Source organism: Gopherus flavomarginatus, chromosome 11, assembly GCF_025201925.1.
Source record: "Gopherus flavomarginatus isolate rGopFla2 chromosome 11, rGopFla2.mat.asm, whole genome shotgun sequence".
In the NCBI taxonomy this organism is placed as follows: Eukaryota; Metazoa; Chordata; order Testudines; family Testudinidae; genus Gopherus; species Gopherus flavomarginatus.
The window spans coordinates 6,833,451-6,853,126 of NC_066627.1; the positions used below are offsets into that span (position 1 = coordinate 6,833,451).

At 42.8% G+C, this 19,676-nt stretch overlaps 2 protein-coding genes across 2 annotated transcripts; both read left to right on the forward strand.

Moving 5' to 3' along the window:
* Positions 1 to 8,858: 8,858 nt before the first annotated feature.
* LOC127031323 (olfactory receptor 10A7-like) lies at positions 8,859 to 9,889 on the forward strand. Its single transcript, XM_050918070.1, has one exon. It carries the CDS (start codon positions 8,871 to 8,873, stop codon positions 9,834 to 9,836), a length of 966 nt encoding a protein of 321 aa, XP_050774027.1. The 5' UTR covers positions 8,859 to 8,870; the 3' UTR covers positions 9,837 to 9,889.
* Positions 9,890 to 18,030: 8,141 nt separating this feature from the next.
* On the forward strand, positions 18,031 to 18,831 carry LOC127031797 (olfactory receptor 6B1-like). Its single transcript, XM_050918832.1, has one exon. The coding sequence runs from the start codon at positions 18,031 to 18,033 to the stop codon at positions 18,829 to 18,831; it is 801 nt and encodes a 266-aa protein (XP_050774789.1).
* Positions 18,832 to 19,676: the final 845 nt, after the last annotated feature.

Below are 19,676 nucleotides of genomic sequence, written 5' to 3' on the forward strand. Positions count from 1 at the left end.
GGGTACCAGCATGAATTCCTCTAAGCTTAATTACCTGCTTAGATCTGATAAGCTGCCACCAATCAGGAATTCCAGTGCCTGATACACTCTGGTCCCCCCAAAACCTTCCCTGGGGACCCCAAGACCCAAATTCCTTGAGTCGCACAACAAAGGGGAATAAACCATTTCCCTTCCCCCTCCTTCCTTCCTCCCAGCTCTTTCCCGCCCTGAGTACACTAGGAGATCACTGTGATTCAAACTCCTTGAATCACCACACAGAGAGGAATGTTACCTTCCCCCCTCCTCCTCTTTTCCCTTCACCCAGAGGCGATACAGATTCAAACTCCGTGAATCTAAAACAAAGAGGAAATTCACCTTTCCCTTCTCCCCACCAATTCCCTGGTGAGTACAGACTCAGTTCCCTTGAGCCTCAACAAGGGGAAAAAATCAGACAGGCCTTAAAAGCAGAACTTTTAATTAAATGAAGAAAAAAAGTAACAAGTGTCTCTGTAATTTAAATGGTAAAAGTTACAGGGTCTGTCAGCTTATAGAAACTGGAGAAAAAGCTCCTCCAGCAGAAATACAATATAAAATACTTCTAGACAAATACACATTAAAACTCTACCAGCCAGATACACATTTGGAAATAAAGAAAAACAATCAAAAAGACTAAACCGCCGTTCTACCTTTGTACTTACTAAATTTGAACAGAAGATTAGAGAGCTTGTAGGTACGTGTGGTTACTCTCAGAACTCAGAGAGAACAAAACCAAACCCAAAAAACACAAACAAAGGCTTCCCTCCACCGAGATTTTAAAGTATCTTGTCTCGTGATTGGTCCTCTGGTCAGGTGTTTGGTTCTCTGTTTGTTATCCCTTTACAGATAAAAGAAACTGTCATAACATTTCTTCCCAGATCTGGACCTTAGCGTCCAAAATATGGATGTTAACATGAAAACCTCCAAGCTTAGTTACCAGCTTGGACCTGGTATCGCTGCCACCAGCTAGGAATTATACAGTGTCTAGCTCACTGTGGTCTCCCCAAAACCTTCTCTGGGGGACCTCCAGACTCAGATACCTTGAGTCTTACAACATAGGGAAATAACCCCCTCCCAGGCTCCCCTCCCTGGTCGACACTAGGAGATTCCCTGCTTCCAGTCCTTGAAACACAAGTACCGAGAGATCTAATCTCTCTTCCCCCTCATCCAGAGGGTATGCAAAGTCAGGCTTAGTAAATCTAACACAAAGAGATTTTCCCCCTGACTTCTTCCTCCCACCAATTCCCTGGTGAGCTGCAGACTCAGTTCCCTGGAGTCCCCACTAAAGAAAAACTCCAACAGGTCTTAAAAAGAAAGCTTTATATAAAAAAAGAAAGAAAAGGACATTAAAAATAGTCTCTGTATTAAGGTGACAACATACAGAGTCAATTTCTTAAAGGAAAAAAATGAATAAACAGCCTTATCCAAAAAGAATACAATTTAAAACATTCCAGCAACTACACACATGTAAATACAAAAAAATATATAAACCTATTGTCTTACTATCCTTGTACTTACAACTTGGAAACAGAAGATTAGAAAGCCTGAAGATAGAAAAATCTCTCTCAGAGCCGAGAGGGTCAGACCCAAGACAAAGAACAAAGAACTCACACCCAAAACTTCCCTCCACCCAGATTTGAAAAAGTCTTGCTTCCTGTTTGGTCCTTTGGTCAGCTGTTTGGTTCCCTGTGTTAACCCTTTACAGGTAAAAGAACATTAACCCTTAGCTATCTGTTTATGACAGACAGGTTTTCTAAAAAATTTTTTTTTCATATTTTGTTGCTTTCCTCTGAACTCTCCAATTTATCCACATCTTTTCTGAAATGTGGTACACAGAACTGTACACAGTACTCCAGCTGGGGTCTCACCAGTGCTGAGTGGAGTAGAACAATTACCTCCTATGTCTAATAAGCGCCTATCAAACTAATTAACCTCAAAATGATATTAGCCTTTTTTTTAAATGCATCACATTGCTGACTCATATTCAGTTTGTGATCCACTATACCCCCAAGATTCTTTTCAGCAGTACCATCACCTAGCTAATTTTCCCAATTTTGTGGTTGTGCATTTTAATTTTCCTAAGTGTACTTTGCACTTACCATTATTGAATTTCAAATAAAAGAAAATTATCTGCTCAGCATTACAAGAGAAAACTAACTAATGGGGAAGAAATTTATCAAAACTGGTTACAATCAGTATCAAAGAACTCTGTGTTTTGATTTTGCTACAAATTTAAAAAATCAATCAACTGGTACATCACTGACTGAAAATGGTTCGAAGCATTGGAAAAACAAATCTTCAATTCTCTCTTCACATGAAAAGTACAGAACATTTGAAACGCTTAGAAAATTAGAAAGAACTTGAATTATGATTAAAAAAAAGAAAAACTATCAATGAAGAAAATTTACGTGTGATCAAGGAAAAAGAAGAATATTGGCAACAAATATTAACACCTCTGATTGCTTCAGTGAGAGCTCTGAGAGGGCAAAAGTTAGCATTCCGCAGCTGCGAGAGAAATGAAAAATTATACACTCCAAGTAATGGAAACTTTTTAATATTTGTTAAATACCTACCATTGTTTGATCCAGTCATGAAGGAGCATCTACATAAATTCTATCAACTGATCATGAAACACAGGTTCATTACTTAGAAAACAATATGCAGAATGAACTGATTCAAATCCTAGCAAATGCCATTAAAAAGAAATTTGTAGAAGCTACCCTTTCTGCAAAATACTTTTCAATAATATTCTCCTGTACACCAGATGTGAGACATGTTGAACAAATGATGATCATTCATTTTGTGGATATGGAAAAGTATGCAGATAAAGATAATTTTTAAGTGCCCATAAGGGAACATTTCTGGGGGTTTCATACCACTGAAGGAGATGACTGGAGCATTTATGACTGAAACCATTCTACAACAGCTTGAAACAATATCATTATCTGTTGATAACTTACATGGCCAAGGCTATGATAACACTGCTCTACAGCCAAAATGCTTCTGAAATAAATGTAGTCCAACTTTACTAATTCTGGGTAACTGAGAACGAAAATGATGCTTAAAATTGTTGATTGGTTCTAGTTTTCAAGATATGCTATTGTGTCAGTATATATGACCCTTGACTTGGGAATGGTAGAGGATAAGTGAGTTATAAAGGGAAGGGATCTCAATTTAAACCAGAAATGACTAAATTACATCTTTGACTGGATCTATGAATAAATCTATGACTGAGTTTGGATAGTGCTTGCTTTTTAGGCAAAACAATGAATGATGCAATCTGAAACTGGTATTGCATCATACATGATATGAATTGCATCATGTTATTCCTAGAAGTCATAGATGATGCAATCATAACGAAGCTTACATCACTCCACTGAACAAATTGCCCTATATCAGCTCTAGAAATCATACAATATGGTGCTCTCTTATTTGTCAGTGTTTGATTTTGCAAAAGGACACATTTCTGTTTAGCCAAAGTGAGCAGAGATGCCTCGTACTTGTGTGAAGAGTTCAGATAACTTCTGCTATGTTTGTGGTGAAGTGACTTTTGCATCACAAAAGCTCAATATAACCACTATGGTTAAGAAAGCCTATCACCTTTATTTTGGCTGCAAAATTGGAGATCAGGACAAGAGGTGGGCCCCACACCATATGCTGCAACACTTGTGCAACAAATCTTCGCCAGTGGTTGAAGAGGAAAAGGATATCTATGCCTTTTGCAGTGCCAATGATTTGGAGAGAGCCAACAGATCCTCCCAGCAATTGTGACTTTTTCATGGTGCCTCCAGTTGGGAAAGGTGTGTCAAAGAAGAAAAAGTGGACTGTGCATTATCCAAACATTCCATCAGCTATACGCCCAGTACTCCACGGAGAAGGATTGCCGGTTCCTGATGCACCAGAATCATTCTCACTTGAATCAGACGAGGAAGAGAATGAAACTTCTGGTCCTGAACCATCAATGTCTCAGGACCCACATTTTCTCCCATCCTCCTCCTCTGAACCACACCTCATAACACAAGGTGAACTGAATGACCTTGTCAGGGATTTAGAACTACCCAAGAGTAAGGCAGAGCTGTTGGTCTCCAGACTACAGCAGTGGAATCTCCTGGCAGGCTATCAAGGCAAATGGAGCCCATCAATGCTTGCAGACTATTGCTGGACAGTGACAAGAGATGCTCCATTTAATGAATACAAGAGACAAGCCAAGAAGTGCGGAGTAGACACTGAGTAGGACTAAACTATGTACAGAATAGTTTTTTGCCTTTTTTTTCATAATCAATTTTAGTTATATAACCCTTTTGCTGATTTTTAAAGTGTTACATAAACAGGACAGGTGAAATATTATCATGTAAAGCGACCATGAACACATGAAAAGACCTCTTTTTACAATTTATGATTAAATCTCTACTATCTACACAATATACATAGACATAAAATGTAAAAACTTAAATATCTTAGAAACAGTAGCCAATCAGTTGTTTTAATTGTCATATCTGAATTCAGCACATCAAAATACATAATAAATATCACATTTTATCTCTGAAGCAGATGACTTCTCAAAAATTGTAGACCAGTGCAATGGGAGTAATATGAAGGGTGAAGACAATGGTGTGCAAAGGAGAATGATGGAAATCAATCCTAGGGCCTTTTTCATTCCTTGCACTTCCTCTGCTGCTGTTGCTAGATCCTGTTTGGAAGCAAGCAGTTTCTTTGACATGGTGCAAGGTGTTTATGTGTTTTTCTCAGACTCAACACACCACTGGAAGATTCTGACTCACCCTATGAGTTCTCTAACTATAAAACCACTTAGTCAGACAAGATGGGAGAGTCACACTGATGCTTTGAAGCCTCTTCGCTATAAACTTGGAAACATTTATGATGCCATAACTGAAATTTCTGATGATACTACCTTTACTGGATCATCTGGCAATGTGGCACACTCGGATGCAAAAGCTCTTGCAAATGGCCTTTCCATGCTCAAATTTGTGACTTCACTCATTTTGTGGTATAATATCCTTTTCGAGATTAACCTCACTAGTAAGCAGCTTCAGGAAAAGAACTTAAACATACATTTTGCTATTCAAAAACTGAAGCAAACTAAAACTATTGTGGAGGAATACAGAAGTGATGAAGGGTTCGAAAGAACACTGGGAGATACTCTTGAGTTTGCTGAAGAAATAGACTTTCTGGCAGAATTTGAACGAGAACCAGTTTGCATTCGGCAAAGGAAACAGCAGTTTTCATATGAAGGATGAGACACACCCATTCAGAACCCAAAACAAAGGTTCAAAGTGAATTTCTGCTTCACAGTCCTTGATACTGCTATTCACTTGGTTGCAAAAGATTTCAACAGAAGGAGCAGCTAGAGTCAGTATTTGGCTTTCTTTATGATATCCACAGCTTGCAAAGGAAAACAACAAAACAGATAAGAAAATTTTATATAACACTGGATTCAGCATTGACTCATGAAAATTCAAAAGACATTGATGCTACAGATTTCTGTAGTGAGCTTCAGGCTTTTTCAAGATGACTTAAGAAACATTCCACTTCTGAAGAAGTATTGAAGTTTGTTTGTGAAAATAAACTCACAAACAGTTTTCCAAACACTAGTATAGCTCTATGTAGTCTTTTAACTTTCCCAGTTTCCTTAGCTAGTGGGGAATGTAACTTCTCAAAGTTAAAATTGATAAAAAACGTATCTGAGTTCAACAATGGTGCAAGAGAGACTTGTTGGACTTGCCACAATGTCAGAGCATGAAATAACTGGAAAACTAAAAGAACTTGTGACTGAATTTTCAAAACTTAAAGCAAGAAAAATCATGTTTTAAGAGCACAGTGTTTTTTATTCAGTGTTTTGTAAATACAGGTTAAAGTTCATTGAAGAGTTTTCTTATTTCTTTCTATATTGGATGTGGTGGTAGTGGCAGTTTAAGTATGATAGCATAATGGATGGCTTTGGATTTTTAATAGTAAAAATAATTAACATTTTTAATGCATTTTTATTTGAAATTGGACTGAAATGTCATCTAACTGTCATGTACAAATCTATTCTGAAAATTTAGTGTCTCTATTTTATCTGATCTCAAAAACATTGGTTGGACAGAGGGACAGACAAACTAAATAATTAAGCCTCTGTTTAAAAAATAAATAAATAAAAAACATTTCAAAAACATTAAAAGGAAAAAAGGGGCAAAATGTTTCTCAGTTTACCAAAAACCTGAGCCTAGATCTGCCCTTGGGGTTTGGAGACTCTCATTGCATGGTTCGCCTAGGGTGCCAGTTGATGGCAGCTAGTCTAGGACCACCCCTGTGGACACTTGTCCACTGGGAGCTGGACTGAGACCCACTAAATGCATTACATAGAAGACCCAGAAGCAGCCATGTAAGTATAACGAACTGGAGTCACTCCTACCATGGGATAGATCTGAACTGGAGACCTAGAAATTCACGGTTTGAAGAGCTGACATCCCTGAAGAATGCTGTCCTTAGCATTCAACAGGTCAGCTACAACCTGAAAATGGCTGTGAATTTTTCTTACATGCACATCTTGCCAATGTGCCTGAACTCTGTCCTCTAGGGATGAGAGAGGTCCTGGGCATTCTAAGATTTATTCTGAGAGTGCCAGAATGGTGGGGCAATTAGTGCCCAGAGAGATGGTGCAATTGTGGTGAAGTGGAGACCATGTCCCATCACAGACTAGCATGACACGACTCCCAGCTCCACCATGATCTAATCTCTTGTCATCACTGGTAGCTATTTCTATAACCTTTTTGCCTAGAGACCAATTGTATTCCTTTGGAAATTTCAAGATGAAATTATTACATCCTTATTCCATGTCCTACAAGAACTTATTATAGAGAAGCTGAGATAAATTGTACAGTCTCTGAGGGATCAGGATGTTATTGCAACATACACATCTTAATAAAGCTGATATCTTCTGTCAGTGTTTGCGCAATGCACAGTAAACCCATATTCTTGATCTTAATCAACAAGTGCAAGTGAGATTGTAATCTGGGTCAGCCCAGTTTAAAGTTTAAAGACAGTTCTGTATTTCTGAGTCAATTTCGTTGATCAGTGTGCTTAAAAAACAGAAATGTAATTGCTAATTGTCCAGGGTGCTCAGAGTCAGACAGAACCCTGCAGATTTAATCCCAATGGTCACTGCACAGTACAAAAAGGACCGGCCTCTGAGGGTCACTAGCAGACAAGCTTCTCTTCCAGAGGTAAGTGACTTTCAGAAACAGTGGATTTACCACAGCTGGGAAGGTTTATGAGACAGATTGTGGTGTTTTCCTTCTTTATTGTTGCATCCACATGTGCATCATCCCAAGCAGTTCTCACCTAAATGATCTCCAGAATTGAAAGGAAAAATGAGCAATCTGTCTTTCTGGCTCTTTTTCCTTCTCATCTAATCATTCCCTCTAATTTACTCTTATCTATCTAATCTGCAGAATGGTCCCTCATCTCTCTTTCTTTCTGTCTTCTCAAAGGTATTGTGCATCATGTCTCTCTACCAAGCCAACTAATCTGAAGGAATGACTCTTATTACCCTATCAACTCTGTCTATTAAGGCTGTGACTTTCAAAGACATCTGTCATGCTTGAATCTACAGGATTGTCTCTCATCTAACCCAGACTTCAGAGTTTAGGATAAAATAAATTTGGTCCAGTTGTGCCCTGGTAATTTAAGAGGAAAGCCAATCTAAATTAGCTGAGAGTGAAATATAATAGTAGACGAGACAAACTGTGCCTTTAAACTGCTTGTTGTTCTAAAATCCGTTTCTCACCATTGTTTTGTACCTCAGGAGTTCAATATCTCATTGTCATTAATGGAATAAGACTAAGGGAGGTAGGGAAGCTGTGACAAATATCTGGGTGCTCTGTAACGATTATTAATATTGTACCTGGATCAGCCAGTCTCAGACTACAAGAGCACAGCTACAGTGCTGCAGCTACACTGCTGTAGTACTGATACTGGCTACAGAGACAGAAAAGGGTTTTCTTTTGTTGTAGAAAAACCACCCTCTTGAGAGATAGTAGCTAGGAGGACAGAAGAATTCCTCCACTGGCCCAGCAGTGACTATACTGGGGTTGAAGATGGCTTAATTAGTCTCCCAGTGATGTGAATTGTTCACACCCCTGAGCAATATAGTTAAGTTTTATGTGTACCTAAGTTGACCTACATTTTAGCTGTAGACAAGGCCTTAGGTAGCAAACTGGTAGCAGATCCAGCCTGCCCATCTAGGGGCAGAGAGAGGAGACCCTGGCTAACAATGGCTTAGGAGCTTGCACTTAAGTTTCATTCGGAGACAATGTCAGAGCGAGTAGCTATAATGGTTATAGCTCACACTTGTGGGGAGCACCCAGTCCAGTTTGAACAGAGTAAGTCTGTCTGAGAACCAGGTTCAGAGTTGCACAGACACACAGGGGAATCTGGGATAGCTAGGATAAGGTAACCCTGCTCTATCTTTCCTTGTAGAGGTGCAAAGGAATGGATGAGACTAAATCTGTGTGCAGGCTGCTTGTGTTTTAAAATCCTTTGTTTTCTCCAGTGCTTTGTTCCAAGCTTCCCAAAGAGAGGAGACACAGGTGGTCAGAACCAAACCCTGCAGGGTAATAAGGGGTCGGTACATGGAGCCGTCTGTCTGGGTTCTTGTCTAAGAATGGAAGGGTGACAAGATCCCACCCAGAGCCGAGTAAGGTCAAGATGCCAAACACTTGATTTGGGGGCACTCAGAGAGATGAGAAAGGGGAGAGGGATGTGACTGATCCTGTAACAGTGACTCTATCTACTTATGCCATCCTAGCCCCTGAGGTGTTGGAATCCATAAGTGATCTCATCAGGACAGAGATATGGAGGGAAACTTAAGTACAGTGACTGAGTTTATCTTTCTGGGCTTCTCGGACCTCCAGCATCTGCAGCTCTTTCTCTTTATCCTGGTCTTACTCATCTACCTCATCATCCTGATAGGAAATAGCCTCATTGTTGCTGTCACAGTGACTGACCTGACGCTCCAAAGCCCCATGTATTTCTTCCTCAGAAACTTGTCAGCCCTGGAGATCTGCTACACCTCGGTCATCATCCCCAAAACCTTGTCCAACCTCCTGTCAGAGCGTCAGACCATCTCCTTCCTTGGCTGTGCAACCCAGATGTATTTCTTCCTCCTCTTTGGCACCTCGGAGTGCTGCCTGCTGGCTCTAATGTCCTATGACCGATATGTCGCCATATGCAACCCCATGCGTTACTCGCTCATCATGAGCAGAAAAGTCACCACTAGATTGGCATCTGTGGCGTGGATTGCAGGCAATGTGGTGGCATTTGAGCAAACGGTCACTATATTCATGTTATCCTTCCATGGGTCAAATAAAATCGAGCACTTTTTTTGCGATGTTATTCCAGTGCTTAAGCTGGCAAGTACAGACACGTCCCTGAATGATGTTATCAACACCGTGCTCACTGTAGTGTTCATAATATTCCCCTTTGTCCTGATCATCATCTCCTACGTCTGCATCCTCTCCACCATCCTGAAGATGCGCTCAGCTGAGGGGAGACACAAAGCTTTCTCCACCTGCTCCTCGCACATCATCACAGTCACCTTGTTCTTTGGCAGCTGCTTTATCACCTACATGAGGCCCAGTTCCAGTGGTTCTGTGGACACCAACCGAGCAATCTCCTTGCTCTACACGGTCATTACTCCAATGTTCAACCCAATCATATACAGTCTGAGGAACAAAGAAGTCAAGGAGGCTCTGAGGAAACTCTTGGGCAGCAGTAGGACTTCTTCGTTCTCACAAAATAAAGTTCTTTGTCTCCTCTAACCTCTGCACTGTGCCTCCTTCATCTCTAATGCCTGCTCCCCCTCCTGCACTCCTAATCCGTATACTTCCTTCACTACCAATCCCTGCCTCCCTTCTACACCCTCCCCAATACCTGCACCCTCCTATGCCCCAACCCCTGCACAGTGCCTCCTTTGCCCCCAACCCCTGCATCCCCCTCCTGCATCCATGTGAGGAAATTGACCTGGATGCACAAAGCAGCTGGCATTGCTGCTCGCTTCCCTGCTGGACTGCTGCTCCTCTACATCCCGCAGCTCTAGGGGGCTGTGAGGAGGGGATCAAGGAGCAATGTCAGGGCTTCCTACATCCAGGTCCCTTTCCCTGTGGGCTGTGTAAGGGGCGGGCAGGAAAGCAGCAGCTCCTGATGCCTCAGCACATCTGTTACACCAGAGAGGGAGCTCGGGTACACTCAGTGAAACCACACCAGGCGTATAAGTACAACTGGTTTTCTTGCCAAAGCATAATAAGCTTCCCAGCCTTCACACGTTACTAAATACGTGATTTGCAGCAAACCAAACAGGCAAGCAAGAATAATTGCTTAGGCCCCTTCTCCTACGAACAGTCCCAGAGCCTTCAAACTTGTCCACGAGTGTTCGTAGCAGGCGCTGCTTCAGCCTGGAGAGTTCCTGGCACCTACAAGGCCAGGGACCGCAGGTTAGACTGCTCATCTAAAGAAATTCTCATACTCATTCTTATCATCATCTCTTTGTCAGGGGGCGTATACATCCACAAGCAGGCTCTGGCAGGAAACACTACTGCTTTCTATTCCCACACTTAACACTCTCAGGCCTGCCTTATCTCTTCAATGTATCTAGTGGCAGTGGCTGCAAGCCAGCCTGGCTGGTCAAAGCCAGTGCACTACTAGCTCCACCCAGGCCATCCTGTAATAACAGGCAAAAGTAACTTGCGTTCAGCCCCAACAACAGCCCAAGTGGAGAAGTGACCTGGATGCAGTGAGCCCTGCTGTGTGCTTTGGAGGGGACTGTATGAAGGAGTGTGTGTGTGTGTGTTGAGGGAGTGTGCGTGTGCCTGAGTGAGTGAGTGTGCTCTCTCTTTAAGAAAGCACTCAGGGTCAGGAGTCTGAACTAGGCATGTTCAGACACAAGCAGCTGCCAGCAGCTCCAGACACAGAAGGCAGCAGCACACACAGACCCCGCCCCGCCCCGTCCTGTCACTCCAGTTCAGTGGAAATACGGTATATAGGTGTGGGGGAGGAGGACACCCCACCATCACCCCCTCCCCCTGAAGAGCAGACAGGAGGACACTCCCAGTCCAGAGTGGTCAAGAGTAACTCCAGGGATGAACCAACAAGGATAGTGGGATCGGGGGACAGGAACAGAAGCAGCTGCACACATGGAGCAGGGCAGAGGAGGGGCTCTGGAGGAGTCACCTGGCTCTGAGGGCTGGTTGTCCAACTGCCTCTTGCAGCTCGGGTTTCTCTCTCACCCCCAGGCTGCTGCTCCAATGTCTGCCTGCCATGCTGCCTCCATCAGCCCAGATGGCTCTCAGCAGCTTATCAGGTGGGAATCCAAATCCTGTGCACAGTGCCCCCTTGGGCAGGCTGCCCTGGAGGGAGATGGAGGGGGCATACAGCCCACCCCAAAGGCCAGTCCTGCTTTGAGGGTGTCAACAAGCATGTGGACAAGGGTGATCCAGTGGATATAGTGTACTTAGATTTTCATAAAGCCTTTGACAAAATCCTTCACCGATAGCTCATAAGCAAAATAAGTTGTCATGGGATAAGAGGGAAGGTCCTCTCGTCAGTAACTGGTTAAAAGAGAGGAAACAAAGGGTAGGAACAAATGGTCAGTTCCGAGAATGGAGAAAGGTAAATAATGGTGTCCTCCAGGAGGCTGTACTGGGACCAGTAATATTCAACATATTCAGAAAATATCTGGGAAAATGGGTAAACAGTGAAATGGCAAAATTTGCAGATGCAAAACTACTCAAGTATCAGAGGGGTAGCCGTGTTAGTCTGTATCTATAAAAGCAGCAAAGAATCCTGTAGCACCTTATAGACTAACAGACGTTTTGGAGCATGAGCTTTTGTGGGTGAATACCCTCTTCCTCAGATGCATATAATAGAAATTTCCAGGGGCAGGTATATATATGCTAGCAAGCAAGCTAGAGATAACGAAGTCAGTTCAATCAGGGAGAATGAGGCCCTGTTCTAGCAGTTGAGGTGTGAAAACCAAGAGAGGAGAAACTGGTTCTGTAGTTGGCAAGCCATTCACAGTCTTTGTTCAATCCTGAGCTGATGGTGTCAAATTTGCAGATGAACTGAAGCTCAGCAGTTTCTCTTTGAAGTCTGGTCCTGAAGTTTTTTTGCTGCAGGATGGCCACCTTAAGGTCTGCTATAGTGTGGCCAGGGAGGTTGAAGTGCTCTCCTACAGGTTTTTGTATATCGCCATTCCTAATGTCTGATTTGTGTCCATTTATCGTTTTCCGTAGAGACTGTCCAGTTTGGCCGATGTACATAGCAGAGGGGCATTGCTGGCATATGATGGCGTATATTACATTGGTGGATGTGCAGATGAATGAACCAGTGATGGTGTGGCTGATCTGGTTAGGTCCTGTGATGGTGTCGCTGGTGTAGATATGTGGGCAGAGTTGGCATCGAGGTTTGTTGCATGGATTGGTTCCTGAGCTAGAGTTATTATGGTGCGATGTGCAGTTACTGGTGAGAATATGTTTCAGGTTGGCAGGTTGTCTGTGGGCAAGGACTGGCCTGCCACCCAAGGCCTGTGAAAGTGGGGGATCATTGTCCAGGTAAGGGGATTGTAGCAGGGTGGTTACCCTGCTCCTGCCCTGAAGGACTTAAAACAGCCTTGGGGGAAGGATGTGGCTGGGAGCTGCTAAACTGGGCTGGTTGGGAAGTGACTGCAGCTGGGCCATGCCCCAATCAAGCCATAGCTGGTCTGTATAAAGAGGCTGTGAGCCAGGATCTCAGGAGTCTCTCTAGGTTTGTAGAAGGAGAAGGGCCTGGCTGCAGGGAGCTAGAGAGAGGGTATCTGAGTGGTGCAGGGCTAGGGAAAGGCAGAGGATCTGGGGAGCTCCAGCCTGGAAAGCCCCAGACTGTGGCCTAGCATAAGGCCAACAGGTACTGGGGGCTGTAGAAGGCAGCCCGGGGTAGGCAAAAGCAGCAGTCCAAACCCAATCTTGTCAGTGATGAGTGGATGATACTGCAGTCTGCCCCAGGGTATGGGGGCTAGATGATGACTGGCAGTAGCCTGATACTGAGGTGAGGTGGGGATAGTAGTGGGGGTTCCCTGGGGAGGGAAGACCCTGAGAGAAAGGAGTTACTGCCAGGGGGCAACACCATAGATAAAGGGGCACCGGGTCTCGGGAGGGACTCGGAGGCCAGGAGGCAGTGGATCACTGGCCTGCAGAGGACACTCCTGAACTGGAATGAGCTAATTCCCGGAAGTCACCAGCAGGGGTTGCCGCAGGGGTGAGTCTCCTCGTCTACAGGGGAATATGATCCAGGTCTATAAAATCATGACTGATGTGGAGAAATTAAATAAGGAAGTGTTATTTACTCCTTCTTATACCACAAGAACTAGAGATCACTAAATGAAATTAATAAGCAACAGGTTTAAAACAAACAAAGGGAAGTATTTCTTCATACAATCCACGGTCAAACTGTGGAACTCTTTTCCAGAGGATGTTTTGAAGGCCAGGACTGTAACAGGATTCAAAAAAAGAAATGGATAAGTTCCTTGGAGGATAGGTCCATCAATGGTTATTAGCCAGGATGGGCAAGGAAGGTGTTCCTGGCCTCTCTTCACCAGGAGCTGGGAATGGGTGACAAGGAATGGATCACATGAGGATTACCTGTTCTGCTCATTCCCTCTAAAGCACCTGGCAATTGCCACTGTCAGAAGACAGGATACTGAGCTTAATGGACCTTTGTTCTGACCCAATATGGTTGTACTTATGTTCTTAACATTTGACCAGGGTAGAATCAAGGAATTTTAATTCATCAAATGCTTCCTTTGGTAGGATGAAATCATCCATTGACCGCCATACTTGTTCACTAGGCGGAAGACATCACTGCCTTCAGACGTCTGCTCAAAACTGGTTAAAATTACAATATGATACCTAATTAATGCAACACTTTTGAGCCTCCATAACAAACTCTTCTCATCCCTGAGTTGGGACAGATCCCAATAGACACACACAGCTGCTCTCATAATTGCCCCAAACCCATCAGTTAAAATACTAGTTCTTCCTGGAAAGCATTAGAGAACTTATTGTAAAAGGAAAGGTTGCAGTTCAGGACAACACTGAATCTTATGAAAGGACCAAAGATCCTGAACCATTGGAATTGATCTAATATATATGAGGTATTTTTCTATGTTCTCTCTGCCTGTTGTTTTTTCATTCATGTTGTATCAGACCACCTCCCTGGCTAAACGGATTCAGCTACCAAACTCTTTTATAATCTTGGGCTCTTGTTCCTTCTTCAGTTAATAGTTTCTTTGGGAAAAGTTCTCTTTTTAGGTTAAAGGTGGTAAGTGACATTCCGGTTATGGTGAGAAGCCTTTCTAAAGACGTGCCTTATAAAGTGACCTGATTAGCCTAATCTCCTTTGGAAACTGATTCTACAATCGGATATACTGAATTGAGGAAGCTTAACCCAGATCTTAGGCTAGTGTAACTCTGAATACCTCCATCAGCTGAAGAGATGAACCATAATCTTCATGAGTTTCTCTCTGGGATATCTGACCTGCCTTGGCTCAGAGGACCACAAATGCCTTCTTTGTTCATAGAGTGAGATGCAATCTCTAAATGTAGCTGTAACTGACCCATTGATAATTCTTCACAGTAAAGTAGCCAGTCTTAAATATTTGATTCTTCTGTGGAACACACATAATAAGAGAGACAGGCTTTGCCATAAAATTGCATGAGATGTTCAGAAAATTTTGAGTGTAATCAAAAAAGGGGATTTTTTATCAGAGCTGGGAGTATTTCTTCAGAACTCTAGGGCTAAGAATATGGCACACTGTAGTAAGGATATCTTTTTGTGCAGGCAAGTTGGAATAATGGGAAGAGCAGTGAATGAGTAGTTAGGCTGCTTGGAATCAGTTCCACAGACCAGAAATACTTTGAGATCTTTAGAAGAAATGTGCTATGCAAGTGAGAAACATTGTTATTATTATCACTAGGGTAAAAACTTAATTCTCTTCCCCTATCTTAATTTAAATTATGGACAAATAATTTAATAAATTGTAGTTGGAATTACAATTGTATATAATGGCTTTTCTTTCACCTCAAATTACACTGTGTAATGTTCATTAAATAAAACCTTTGTCCCAGAGGAAGTGGGGTGCATGACACCCTTCTTTGCCACTGTCATATAATTAGGATATATTTTGTACAAAGTATGCCTTGTGATGAATCATTCTAAAAGTCTTGATCTGCTAGACCTTAATATCTCATTGGATTGTATGTGCTATCGTCATATGTGAAGATATGAATTTTGGCTATGTATGTGTTACTGAAATGTGAGGTTGAAAACACCCACAAGCAGCCTTCCAGGGACAACCATAAAAGACCAAACAATGTTAATGGCTTATGGAGAAAATGTACGCAAGCACAATGATTACCCCAGAAAATGTGTGTAGTAGAAAGAAAGAGCCTGAAGCATGGGTCTGGGGCAAGGCATAAGGCTTGAACCAAAGTCAATGCAAGTTATTTTATGAGAAACAGTAAGACACTGTTAAAAGCAAATGCTTACCTGCAAGCCAGTATCCAGTACACAAATTCGGCACCAGTGCTGCTGGCATTGCTAAAACAATGAATATGCAAACACATTCCAGCAAGCCAACAGAAGAACACCTCAATGTAGCACATAATAAAATGGTTTGACAAAAGTAATGAATAGTGATATTTTGTCTGAAACATCAGGAGGAAAGTACAAGGGGAGGTAACAAACATGTCATGAAACATGTACAGTGGTACATAAGAAGTTTATCCTAGGTTGTTTGCTTCAGTCTATAGATGTTGGAATACCTCTCCTTAACCCTTTGTTCATCCTAGGGGGCTGTGGAAAGTCCTGACACTGACTGAGCTGAGTCCATTGTCACATGCATACATGTCTTAATATCCTCGTAGAGTCTGCCACGTGCTATTACTATACTTTGTTGACAATAAACCTGGCCAGGTGCCTTCTCTACTTACCCAAGTCTTGTGCTCATTGGGGAGTTTGATTGAGGTCTGCTGTGCCAGCTGTCTGTGTAGAGCTGGGACAGCACAAAAAGAACACACACGCAGAGACAAACATCTGATGATATTGGTGACCCCAACATGCTCCTGCTCTTGGAATAGCACCTGGAAGACTCTACGAGGTGTGAGTTCGACTAAGGTGTCTGGGAAAAATCTCAGCTTGGTTGCCACAAGTGTGTATGGTACTCATTGAGGGAGAGGCGGATCGGGTGTTAAAACCATATACTGGCCAGATTTTGACCAAGGCAGGACGGTACTGCTCTGGTGTCCTAGGCTGGGAGGCTGGTGGTTAGAGAGGCTGTGTGTAACTGCAGCTGCGTGTATCCCTACCTGTGTGAATGCTGGTGAAAGTACAAACTTGAAGGGCTTTTCAGCTTGTTACAGCAGCACAGTGTGAGAGGGAGCCCAGACTGGTGGATCAGAGGGCTCAGTGGAACCCCAATTCCAGGTGGCACCGCGGGGGGGGGCCCTTTAGAGGGTGATGCATACTTTATTTGTTTATATATGCCTATATGTAGGGAAACTCAAACCATTTTGGACCATATTGAAATGAGACATGGAGAATTTCATTCTCCAGTCATAGAGCGTGTTTCTTGTGAGGTCCTGCAGGGATTAGTTCTTGGCCCTACACTCTTTAACATCTTTATCAATAATCTTGTGAAAAACACATAAAATTATCACTGATCAAGGTTGCAGATGACACAAAAGTTGAGGGAGTGGTAAATAATGAAGAGGACAGGTCACTGATACAGAATGATCTGGATAACTTGGTAAACTGGGGACAATCAAACGATATGGCTAAATATTAACATATACATCTAGGAACAAAGAATGTCAGCCATAGTTACAAGATGAGAGAGTCTATCCTGGGAAGCAGTGACTGTGAAGCAGTGTCTGTGAAAAAGATTTGGGGATCATGGTGGACAATCCTCTGAAAATGAGCTAATGGGATTCTGAGAATTATTCTCTGCATAAACGGGAATATTGAGTAGGACTAGAGAAACAATTTTACTTCTGTATTTGGCACTGAGGCAACCACTGCTGTGTCAATTTGTGATGCTCACAGTTTAAGAAGGATGATGATAAATTGGAGAGGTTTCAGAGAAGAGACATAACAATTAAATGGTAAGAAAACCTGCCTTATAGTGATATACTCAAGGAACTCAATCTGTTTAGCTTAAGAAAGAGAAGGTTAAGGGATGACTTGAATGCAGTCTGTAAGCAGGTACACAGAAATAAAAATATTTAATGGGCTATTCAATCTAGGAGGGAAAAGTATAGCATGATTCAATGGCCAGAAGTTGAAGCTAGAGAAATTCAGACTGTAAATAAGGGATTTTTTTTTAACAATGACAGTAATTAACCATTGGAACAATTTTCTAAGTGCTGGGGTGGATTCTCCAATACTGACAATTTTAAAATTAAGATTGGATGCTTTTTTTCTAAAAAAAAATATGTTCTAGGAATGATTTTGAGGAAGTTCTATGACCTATGCTGTAAAAGAGGTCAAACTAAAAGATCAGAATGATTATTTGTGGCCTTAATATCTTGGAATCTATGATGGGCATAATACAAAAAGAGAGAGCGACTGAAAGACCCTCAGTTTGTCCTCTTTCCACAAAGATAACTTCATTTAAAATCTTTCAGATCAGTAAGATTTACATTATATTTCACCATTATTATTATTATTATTATTATTATTATTATTATTATTATTATTATTATTTCATATTCTTCTTAATCCTTCTCCAATTCTTCAACACAGTGAAGGATGGATGCCAGAAACCAGAGTGCTGTTGCTGAATTCATCCTCTTAGGGTTCAATAGCCTACGAAGATGGTAGGCATTTCTTTTCTTTACCTTCTTCCTTCTTACTTATGCTTTGACTATAACGGCCAATGCCACCATCATCGCCCTGGTGTGGAAGGACAACCCCCTTCACACACCCATGTACTTCTTCCTGAGCAACTTCTTCTCTTTTATGGAGATCTGGTACAACATAGTCACTGTGCCCAAGATGCTGTCCAGCTTCATGGTGGAGAGGACCACCATAACTGTGTTGGGCTGCATCATCCAATTCTATGCCTTCTGCTGCTTGGGAACCACAGAGTGCATGTTCCTGGGTGTGATGGCTTATGATCGCTACTACATTGCCATCTGCTACCCGCTGCATTACAGCACTCTGATGAACAAAAAGGTCTGCACCTGGCTGGCTGTTGGCTCTTGGGTGAGTGGTTTCATTGGCAATTTGCCTCTCACCATCTCTACCACTCAGTTCTTCTTCTGCGGCCCCAACAAGATCAACCACTTCTGCAACCTGGCACCAGTGCTGAACCTCTCATGCACAGACACCTCAGTCAGCGAGATGGTATTCTTCACCTTCGCCTGGGTCATCATCCTCTGCTCCTTCCTGCTCACTATGGTGTCCTATTGCTACATCATCTCCACCATCCGCAGGATGCCCTCCACCATTGGCAGACAACGGGCCTTTTCCACCTGCACCTCCCACCTCATCGTGGTCACCATTTTCTACAGCACTGTCACCTTCATGTATGTCTGGCCCAAGGTGCGCTACACCTTCCAGGCAGACAAGGTAGTCTCTGTCTTCTACTGTGTAGTCACCCCGCTCCTCAACCCTGTCATCTACAACCTGAGGAACAAGGAAGTGAAGGAGGCACTGAGGAGAATGCTGTGCAGCAGAAGAAGGCTAAATTGGAAGAACTTTGGACTCATTGACTGGGATAGTTAAGTGAAAAGGAGGGGGATTGTGGATGACTTCAATCTTAGCCTCTCCTATCCACCAAGGCCAAAGGTTTAAATGATGATGGAAGCTATTGGTCAGCAATTGATAGTAGGGTGCTCTTCCCATTTCTGCATTGCAGTTAGAGAAAGAAATACCTGTGTGGGGGAGGTCAGGACTTCTGAGTTCTATTCTCAGATCTTGGAGAATTGTGGGGTTTAATGGGTTAGACTGGAGGGTGGGGGGCAGGGAGTCAGGACTCTGGGTTTTATCCCTGGCTCTTTCAGAGGAGTGTGGTCTAGTGATCTAGTGGGTTAAAGCAGGTGATGGATGGGATTTAGGACTCCTGTGCGGTACACCTGGCTATGGGAGAGGAGTATGTCATATTAGCAGAGGCTCAGAATCAGGATTCATGGAGTCTATTACTTGCTCTGCTCCTGATCCCTTGTGTGACATGAAGCAAGGTAACAGGCCTTATTCACCATTGTGAAGCACACTTTTTTGGAAGAAAATAAGTCTGTTAAGTGGTTTATTGGCTGAACAAAGTGAGGCCCTAAACTCAACCTGATGGTATTTCTCTGTTTCTCTGCAAAATGGTAGTGTCTGAATGCCCAGGTCAGCATTTTCATGGATTGTTCTAGGCACCAGTGGGCAAGACCCTATTGATTTTGGGGAAATCGGAGTAGGGCACTGGGGACAGAGAGTGCCCCTGACATCTGGTTAACAGGGCCAGATTATCACAGGTATTTAAATGCCTACAGATGCAGATAGGTTCCTAGTGGGATTTTCAAACATTCCTAAGCGGGTGAGGTTCCTAACTCTCATTCAGATCACACCAACTCCCTCTCTGTACT

Coding starts and splice junctions, on each gene's coding strand:
- LOC127031323 (XM_050918070.1), top strand. CDS start 8,871: ATGGAGGGAAACTTAAGTACAGTGACTGAGTTTATCTTTCTGGGCTTC.
- LOC127031797 (XM_050918832.1), top strand. CDS start 18,031: ATGTACTTCTTCCTGAGCAACTTCTTCTCTTTTATGGAGATCTGGTAC.